At 47.4% G+C, this 10,000-nt stretch overlaps 2 protein-coding genes across 9 annotated transcripts in view; one reads left to right on the top strand and one right to left on the bottom strand.

Moving 5' to 3' along the window:
• alcama (activated leukocyte cell adhesion molecule a) overlaps nt 1-674 on the top strand; it is a 30,869-nt gene extending 30,195 nt beyond the window's left edge. For both annotated transcript variants that reach the window (XM_057054304.1, XM_057054303.1), the window contains one exon: nt 1-674. This exon is cut by the window's left edge and continues 783 nt beyond it. The gene's annotated coding sequence lies outside the window, so the exon portion shown is untranslated.
• Nucleotides 675-2,745: 2,071 nt separating this feature from the next.
• The window catches only part of cblb (Cbl proto-oncogene B, E3 ubiquitin protein ligase), a 28,419-nt gene continuing 21,164 nt past the window's right edge, over nt 2,746-10,000 (bottom strand). For 4 of the 7 annotated variants that reach the window (XM_057053984.1, XM_057053987.1, XM_057053986.1 and 1 more), the window contains 6 exons: nt 7,600-7,719; nt 7,442-7,506; nt 6,844-6,951; nt 5,909-6,103; nt 5,715-5,831; nt 2,746-5,355 (listed from right to left, as the gene is read on the bottom strand). In XM_057053984.1, the coding sequence (XP_056909964.1) occupies nt 5,117-5,355; nt 5,715-5,831; nt 5,909-6,103; nt 6,844-6,951; nt 7,442-7,506; nt 7,600-7,719 (844 nt within the window). In that variant the 3' untranslated portion in view covers nt 2,746-5,116. Of the gene's footprint in view, nt 5,356-5,714; nt 5,832-5,908; nt 6,104-6,843; nt 6,952-7,441; nt 7,507-7,599; nt 7,763-10,000 lie in introns of those variants that run through there. The other 3 variants (XM_057053988.1, XM_057053989.1, XR_008953599.1) reach the window with 3 other exon arrangements.

Genomic DNA, 10,000 nt, shown 5'->3' with positions numbered 1-10,000 from the left:
GTGTGAGTGTGTGTGTGTGTGTGTGAGTGAGTGGGGGATGTATTTATATTCTGTGTGTAACTTACCTGGATGTTGATCTTGCAGCATGGAAGTTTATTTGTATTTTAAGCATCATAAAGTGTTGAAAATGTTCTGGATGCTAATGTCAGTGGTTAGCGCTCGTGTGCTCATTCTCTGCTGTATTATTAGGATAAGTTACTCTCAAACTGATGGTTTGTCAGGCGCTTAAAAATGGTGACCGTTTGGTTCCGTCACGTCCGGTTGTGGATCAGTACAACACACCAGCGAGTGTCCACACACACAGCTTGAGCAGAACCGGCAAACCACTTAAACGGGCCTCAACATCTGTCTGCTAAGAACCACCAGAGGAAAACCAGACTTAATGAACTGGTTTGGAAATCTGATTTGATCAGATCCAAATTTGGAGTTTAGAAGCCAGAGTAGATGTCGGGGTTTGACCTTGTGTGAAGGTCACATCCTGTGTGCGCGTGTGTGTGTGACGCCACCTCGCGTAAAACCCATCGGTCATCATTTTGAAGCGTCTCCTGCCTTTTGTTCCGTTGCAAATAAACTGATCAGCAGTGAAACCAAAGAGAGTCGGATGAGAACGCCGGAGTTCAACAGACTTGTTTTTGTACTGTTGTTGACAATAAAGTTTGGGGGGGAAAAGCGCATCTGGGCCTCTCCGGGTTTGTCGCACCTCCATCAATAAGTAGTTTAGAACGCATTAGCCACACACTTTCTCCTGCGTCGCTGCTTATTAGCGCTTTGACAGCTCAGACAAAAGTTTGCTTGCTGCCGGCAGAAGAAGACGGCTGATATTTGTGTGGGCGTCGCGCCTGCGTGGGGGGGGCTGCTACCTTCACACGCGTCTCTGTGGCGTTTTAATTAAGCCGTGCACGACACTTCTGAGGCTCGCTGTGCAAATAGAGACGCAGGAAGGCAGCGCCGACCTGAAGAATTGGATTTAAAACAAACACGGCCAGGCTTTTCTCCAAATCTCCTCGTCCTCATTGGAGCACTTCAGATGCAACATTTGCACAAGCTAATTACTGCTGACCAACTGCAACAGTAAAGAAGAAGAATCGTCCCTCGAAACAGCTGCCTGTGCAGATAGATAGACCTATATACAGCTATATATAGATCAGATAGATAGACCTATATACAGCTATATATAGATCAGATAGATAGACCTATATACAGCTATATATAGATCAGATAGATAGACCTATATACAGCTATATATAGATCAGATAGATAGACCTATATACAGCTATATATAGATCAGATAGATAGACCTATATACAGCTATATATAGATCAGATAGATAGACCTATATACAGCTATATATAGATCAGATAGATAGACCTATATAGAGCTATATATATCAGATAGATATACCTATATACAGCTATATATAGATCAGATAGATAGACCTATATACAGCTATATATAGATCAGATAGATAGACCTATATACAGCTATATATAGATCAGATAGATAGACCTATATAGAGCTATATATAAATCAGATAGATAGACCTATATAGAGCTTATATAAATCAGATAGATAGAGCTATATATAGGTCAGATATATAGACCTATATAGAGCTATATATAGATCAGATAGATAGACCTATATAGAGCTATATATAGATCAGATAGATAGACCTATATAGAGCTATATATAGATCAGATAGATAGAGCTATATAGGTCAGATATATAGACCTATATAGAGCTATATATAGATCAGATAGATAGACCTATATAGAGCTATATATAAATCAGATAGATAGACCTATATACAGCTATATATAAATCAGATAGATAGAGCTATATATAGGTCAGATATATAGACCTATATAGAGCTATATATAGATCAGATAGATAGACCTATATAGAGCTATATATAGATCAGATAGATAGAGCTATATATAGGTCAGATATATAGACCTACAGTATATACAGCTATATATAGATCAGATAGATAGACCTATATAGAGCTATATATAGATCAGATAGATAGACCTATATAGAGCTATATATAGATCAGATATATAGAGCTATATATAGATCAGATATATAGACCCATATATCTATGCAGATTAGCAATAAACCAAATATCAAAGTCCTCTCGAAGGCCCTTTTGTTTTCAGGCCTAACGTTTGTCATCCGTGTCAGGAGATCGCCTAAACAACACTCACATACTGTCCACTGTTAAAGAATCATTCAATTATTACGTGTGTGTGTGTGTGTGGGGGGAGGGGGGGGGGGCTTTAACCCTGCAGCTGGACTGAGGCTCGACCTCGACAGGAAGAGCTGCGTCGCCACGTCCCTGCTGACCTGGATCAAGTCAGAAGCAAAAATGGTTTCATTCCAACCCACCGCTGCTCTATCATGTGACCAACACACACAGAAGAATGAGCGTGTGTGTGTGTGTGTCAGGTGAGGAGCAGACTCGCGCTCGCCAGGTTACAACAGGTCAAACTGCTTCCTGTTGCAACATTAGAATGGAAACCAACTCATCAGGGGAACAGATGAAGCAGCTTATCCGAGTTTAATTAAATGCTAAAATATGTGTTCCGCTTTCTCCGACATTCTTTTACCGAGTTGCTGAGAATGAAAACGTCCTGTCACCCTGCTGCTGCCTGACCGGTGGAGAAGGCTCCAGAAACCCCCTCGCTCCAGGAGAAGCACTCATTCCATAGGCTCAAATATCAGAGGCATCACAAGACGTGGCTGTGGTCCAGTCAAATGCAGCCCGAAGGTTTTATTTCTTAAAAAAGATAAAAACAATAATGAAATGCAGACCAGAAATGTAGCTCCGCATCTTGGGGGCTACGTCTTAACAGAGAAGGAATGAAAAGCTGTGTTAAATTAGGAACCTCCACCAACGATGGGATTAAATAGTTCTAGCCCAAAAGATAATCGTTGATAGGAATTTATCACGTTCGGATGTCGAACTGGGATGGCTTCTGCTTAATGATCCTCTCTGTGACTCTGGGGTCACACACACCCCCACACCCACCCCCACACCCCCCACGGGAGCATCTCCACAGTCTCTATAAGATGCACGTACCCATACAAATACGCTGTACGGTCTCACGGTGCCGTGAACAGTTTGATGGACAAGATTATAAAAGTTACAACAGTCTCTAGTACAATACCGTATATCAGTCACACACACACACACACACACACACACACACACACACACACACACACACACACACCACGTAGTACTGGCAGGAAGCTTCACTTTACTGGCTGATCTACGATCCAGGAATCAGCCGTCCGCCAGCCGGTTCAGATCAAAGGAGGATTCTGCTGATATCAAAGCCAGCGAGCAGCGCCTCCACATCAAGGCAAAGCTGTGGGACGAGCAACAAGTTCACATTTGGAGATGCTAGAAACGGACTCAGCAAGTGAGGTTCTGGTGAAGTCCAGTGCAAAACAAAGACGTAGAAAGCAAAGCTGGAGGTTGGGAGAAGCTCAGCTGTTAAAACCCGGAGCTCAGCTGCTGCTGCGGCAGATCCGATGATCCGCGGATCCTCTTTGGGTCCCTTTTTGTGCTTGTGACATCGAGTAAATGGCCTGATGTGAGCGACTGTACCGGTCCGCGGGCCCGCTGATCCCAATACAAGGATGAAGAACATTAACAAACGTGACAAAAAGACGGTGGTTTTTCCCTCCGACGTGTTGTCGTTTTCCATCTCAGTTATTCCCGTCATTCCTGTGCTCGTCAAGAACACGCTCATGTTTTTGGAGAAAATATCAAATGAATAGTAACAATCAGGCCGTTGTGGGAAATCTTCAGTGTATCGATAAGAGCTGCAGAAGTACAAAAACACAATCAAAGAATCCTTTTTTAAGTAAAGCGAGGACACAAAGTCCTCCGATGAACTCCTGGTCCATCGGGAAGATCGGCCTTCTGAGGGATCTGAGGGCGTTCCTCTCTCACCTGGAGGGTCCACCTACGTGCGCTACCCTCACCAACGCTTCCATAAATGCTGCCTGAGGCATCTGATCATGTCAGGTTGTGCTTCAGCTCTCCGTTAGTTCTCTTCTCCTGTGACGTGAACTCTTTAAGGAAGCAGCATCCTCCTCCAGGATGACCAGCGCCAGCTCTACCCTCCCGACGAATATTAATAATTGTGACGCACAGTACTTCTGTTATCTCGGATAAAGTGGATCTGTTATCTGGAGAGGGTGGATTAAATAACTTCCCAAAACAAAGGGAATTAAACAAGTGAGTTCACTTGTTCCGTTCACTACTTTACTCTGTGTTTGGACTGATTTTCCTGTAAGATTCCCTAAAATATTCATCTCGGTTTGTCAGTTACGCAGGACAAATACATTCAATGGCTTTCTGTCCACAGGTGAGGACAGTCGTTCCTAAAGGCCCCGGTGGATTAATCCTTTGGTGAAGGACAGAACCGAGTCAGCACACCCACATGGGTCACACCTCCTGATTACCAAGAGCTCCAGCCGCAGGGCTGAGAAATCCACTAAATCCATAAGGCACCCTCCGGCTAAATCTGGGTGCAAATTCACCAGACATTGGCCCGATCTGCAAGTCATCCTGACTGTGTGAAACTCAATGGATTGTTCACGGAGGAGAGTGTGAGCAGGAAGTGAGCAAAGAAAGAAAAGAACGGCGGCGACACAATGGGTCAACACTTGTTGCGTTCTGGCGCCCCCTGGTGGTCGCAAACAAACACTACAACAAAAGCTGGCTGAAATGTATCAAGTGAAGTTTGGAGACATTTAATGAAGCTGTGTGTGAAAGAGAGAGAGAGAGAGAGAGAGAGCAGCACAAGCAGGAGCAGGCCATAGGGCAGGGATGCGCGTGAATCCCAGGCAGCAAGGCCAGCACTGGCAACGTCCACTGTAAACAGCATAAACGGGCTCACGGCTCCTCGCCCCTTTTCTTTCTGCTCTGACATGATTTGGCTTCAGTTGTGCATCGTCGTCGACGAGCTGCAGCGAAAGATGAAGTCTTCCCTATAATACTTCCTGGTTTTGTAGCTCCCAGCGGTCTGAAAGGAAGCGGAATAAAGAGCCCTTTGGTCAGGTGGGAGGCACCAGCACCTGTGTTGTGCTGCACTTTGACGGTCTAGATGTTCAGTTTTGGCACGACTAAGGCAAACTCTCGCAGAATGTTCCGGGCCACGTCCACTTTATACTGGGCGATCATAAGTGCCCGCTTCACGTCTTCAAATGAGTAACCTTCCCCCATCAACTTGGCAATTTTGGCATCCGTGTTTTCTGACTCCGTATTGTGGGATTTCCCCGGCTGAGTCCTGGGTAGAGGCTTTGGCGGCCTGGCCGGGGCCTGCAAACAGCCTGTGGATACTGGGAGAGAGAGAGAGGAGCGAGAGCAGGTCAGTGGAAAGCTGCTCCAGGCACACGGGCACAAATTTGAGGGTGTGTTAGTGGTCGTAAAGAGTTTTGCAGATGAGAAGCGGCTCGTCGCTGAAGCAGAGCTTTGGTATTTGTTAAATGTCTCAGGGGTTCAGACATTTATCACTGCGTAATGGTGGCCTGTCGCCTGTGAGGATGCAGATATCGAGGCATTTCTGTGCATTCCCTAAGCTGTCCTGGAATCTTTAGTGGAAACAGGATGCAAAAATCCTCCAAACCCCAGAACGCAGGCGAATTATTTGGATATGAACTGCAAGCTGCTCCCTGCTGGGAGGGAGTTGTAGCTGTACCTGCATGTGCTGGTAAATGGTCGTACTCCAGGCAGCCCCTGGAGCCTTTAACGCTGTCCGCGTGCCGTCTCACTGGAGGCAGTGGAGCGGCGCTGCTCAGCATGTCCAGCACCGCGTCTGGATCACACAAACACACAGAGAGGGGATTTAATTTCAAGTGTGTTTTTAGAGAGAACGGCGTGCCTGCAGCTAACCAGGAGTCAGCAGCAGTTGATCCTGTCCAGAGGACGGCCTGTGAGGCCGCGCGACCGCGGAGGAAGAGGACGGCTTGGAGGAGTGACAGGACGAGGACGGCGAAGAGGACGAGAGGTCAATGAAGCTGTGCCGCATTGGTGGAGGAGGCGGGGGCGGCCCTGACGGAGGGCAGCTCTGAAAGGGGTCTTCTAGCGCTGAAAGAGAGGGATTTACAATATTACAGAATGTTTTCATCATTCGTCTCTGCTGCGGTTTCAATATATGCTACAGCTTTTCTAACCTGTTCGTTTAGTATTTAGACAAGGAGGTTACACTGAGTTGGACTAGGACAGGCATGGGCAAACTACGGCCCGGGGGCCACACGCGGCCCGTTAAACATTTTAATCCGGCCCGCCAAACTTGAAAAATTAAATGAATAAACCTTGTTAATGTTAAATTTTCACTGCAATTCTGGTGTTTTCCCACTAGAAAAAAGACAGTCAGGAGGAGAGTGATGGTGATATCCTGAAGGATAACAGAACTTTCAGTGCTTTAAAATAGAAATGGTTATTAATTTTTTTTAAAAAGGCACATTTTATTCATTTGATTTTAAGTGTTTTAAGACTCATTCCAAAGTCAGATATTTTGTTGTAATGCTTCTCTTCATTTTCATTTGAAATTAAAGCACATGTTTTCTCCATATCCCAAGATGTGTATTTTTTCTCCAATGAGGTGAGGTTACCAAAGCACTCCATCCATCCATCTGCTCCTGGTCCGGCCCCTTTGTCAAATGTTAGAACCCATTGTGGCCCACGAATCAAAATGTTTGCCCACCCCTGGACTAGGAGAAGCTCTTTGCACCAGGTGGAACAGGTGATATTATAGAAATGTGAATAAAGAGGCTAAAAATGATGATGGCGGTGGGACACAGAGGCTCTGGTTAGGGCAGGACTACCTTGGGGGGGCAGCAGGATGTCGTAGTCAGACGTGGTGGAGTTGTAGGGGCAGATGACGGAATGTTTGGCCCCCAAGGCCAAAGCCTGGATGGGCTCAGAATGGATGCCTGAAGAACACAAGCAGAGCGGGTCAAAGCACAAATTCGTAGCCTTCAGGAACGTCCACTGAACACTGGCTGACCTGACTGCACCCGAACTAGTGCTGGGAGATGATTCCTGCTGAGGTGGAAACCATCATCCAGGCAGATTTGACCAGCCCCCACATCTAACGGTCACATACGCTGCTAATATTGTGCTGAGCTGTGCTAATAAGCTAATAGAGTGTGGTGTACGGAGGAGGCTAGAGCTATATAGTCACATCCCCTCTTTACTAATTGAATTTTTCTGCGTCTGCGTGTTTGATATGCACGTATGACAGACAACTGGTTGATGGAACTTTGATAATGAGGTAAACTAAAGCAAATGTCCTGACATCAACACAAAAACAGGGACCATTTATGTCCAAAATCAACCACTGCCAGTAACAAATCCCATTATTCCCGCTGCACATGGACCGAGGATGGTCTGGGACAACGTCAGGCATGTTTGAGGACTCACCCAGCTCCAGGACCTGGGGCTGCTTGTCCTCCACAGAGGGGGGTGAAGAGCTGTTCTCCACATATCTGGGTAAGAGAGCAGTTATTTTAGAGCCTAAGCAACTTCTCAAGATGGAGGACTCACATTGATGAGCCTGGAAACCAGAACACACTGAGCACCTTTGAGGTACGGAGATGCAGACGGCAGCCTGTCTCAAGCACAGGGTGGATGAAGGGATCTGATAGTCCTCCTCCGTCTCCGCCCGTCCTGCCGCGGTGCTGCTGACAGAATGGGAGAGCCTGTAAAGGTTCACCTGTGTTGGATCCAGCTGTTAGCATGCAGCTGTTCACAAAGGCGAGACCGTCCATCAGGTGGAAACCCCTTCGGATGGGTTCCATTTCACTTTAATTGTGTCTAGTATTATAAACTGATTCATTCTCAATAGAATTTGGGTTTGAAACCCAGGAAGTTTGTAAGTAGCCCCAGTAGAGATAAGATTATTGGAGATATAGCTCAATGATTTAAATTATTGATGACAAACCGGAAGAGCTGAAAAACAAGATAATAGTCAATGATATTACAGCTGAAACTCCAGAGCACAGAAGTACTTAAACATTTTTATTCTCGAGTGTAAAGCTGCTAAAGTTCAGCGCTTTTCGATTTATTCGGTCGACTCGTTTGTGGGCTTGGGAATGTCAAAACACTCAGGATAAAGCAATTCTTTGTAAGATGTTGTCTCTTCTCCCGAGGACTGCGTCCCTCCTGGGTTGCTGTTTGTGCAGCCGTTCATTTCCTCTCTGCCTTTATGAGCCTTTCAGGACCTGCTGCAGCCCCCCTCCCCCTCCCCCAGCACGACGCTGCCGCCACCACTCGCTGTCTTGTCTGATGGCTAAAAGCTCGATTTTAGTGTTATCAGGACAGAGAACTTCCTTCCAGCTCACGCTGGAGTCTCCCGCACAATCTGCAGGCAAAATCTAATAAGATTTAACCTCTGGACGTCTCTGATCAAGACAACTTTGAGAGGAATGGGAAGAGCTTCCTGCAACATCTGGGGAGCAACACATGAGCCGTGCTTAGAGGGCCCAGAACCATCACACAGCAGCCACTGAAATAAGAACTAGTGCTGCAGTACTAGTAGCGCAGAGCAGGTGACTTCCTGTCACCAGTAGGTGGCGCTACAGCTCGGACATAATAGTGATATAGTGCAATAATGAAAGAAACGACAACTCAACGACAACTTGGATGAGCTCCATTTTACTGCATTTTGAAATGACTGGATCAGGACTGAAGAGGACTCGGGCTGGGGGGGTCTGACTCACACACACGCACACGCACACACACACACGCACACACACACAGCGCTTGCACGGATTAGATCAACAGGACACACAGTTTCATCAATCACTCAACTCGGTGGTGGAAAACAAAGACAAAGGGCAAATCATTAGCAGGAGCAGCAGGAGCAGGGGGGCAGCAGGAGCAGGGGGGCAGCAGGAGCAGAGAGGAAGCAGGAGCAGGGAGGCAGCAGGAGCAGGAGGAGCAGAAGGAGCAGGAGGAGCAGGGGGGCAGCAGGAGCAGGGGAGCAGCAGGAGCAGGGGGGCAGCAGGAGCAGGAGGAGCAGAAGGAGCAGCAGGAGCAGCAGGAGCAGCAGGAGCAGCAGGAGCAGGGGGGCAGCAGCAGGAGGAGCAGGCCTACTGTACCAGCAAGAACCCCCCCCAGTGAGTCCATCACAGGGAGCCACTCTGATATCAGTTCCAGAGAAAACATCCTCCTTGCCTGAGGTCAAAGGTCAGTGCACATCTCAAACCACCATGCCACCGTCCCGGGGGGGGCGGGGGGCAGATAAGACAGGAAGGGGGGGGGGGGGGTCAGACACAACAGACGTAGATGTGGTTTTGACCCCCTCTGAAATGGCAGGAAACAACCATGGCAACAATAGTAATAATGATTATATTAACACTAATCAATAATATTCTCCTGCCATTATTGATCAGGAAGTTTGTATCAACCAAGCGGCCCGAGTCGCGCTGAGATGATTGGAACTCTAGTTGAATGAGTCCCCTTCAGCTCCAGCTTCATGAGGAGTGACAGCCACATCCCTCCCCACCAAACACAAACGTCTAATCTCATTCTGCTGCGGTTAAAAGCCTATTAGACCTTCAACCCTCATTTTTCAAACCAGGACTTCTCCCCGAGGACAGCCGACCTCAGGGAGCGCCGTGGTCACACGATGGGGCCCGGAAAGGGTGGACTTTATTCCGAAAGGTTCCACGGCGTGCACGTCTCTGCAGCGTGATCACATCTCCAGCCTTGAATAGGCTCAGGTCCTCCACCAGAGGCCTGGCCCCTCCAGGGTCCTTGTCCTGAACTCTGCTGGACCCAGATGATCACATGATCTTCCCACGATCTCTTCGCCTGTTCCCTGATAAGTGCCACTTCCTCAGGTTGGCAGCGGCACGTGCCATGGAGGCTTCTCCCATCTGTTCCTCCTTCCTAGGATTCCGAGGTCTCTCTGGGGGCCGTTTCTCTGGTGTACTTATCTAACCTCGTTTTATCTTGGAGAGTGGTTCTGACGCTCCA

Source organism: Takifugu flavidus, chromosome 14 (genome assembly GCF_003711565.1).
Source record: "Takifugu flavidus isolate HTHZ2018 chromosome 14, ASM371156v2, whole genome shotgun sequence".
In the NCBI taxonomy this organism is placed as follows: Eukaryota; Metazoa; Chordata; class Actinopteri; order Tetraodontiformes; family Tetraodontidae; genus Takifugu; species Takifugu flavidus.
Note: the sequence above shows the minus strand (reverse complement) of the source record. Positions and strands in the feature narration are given on the sequence as shown.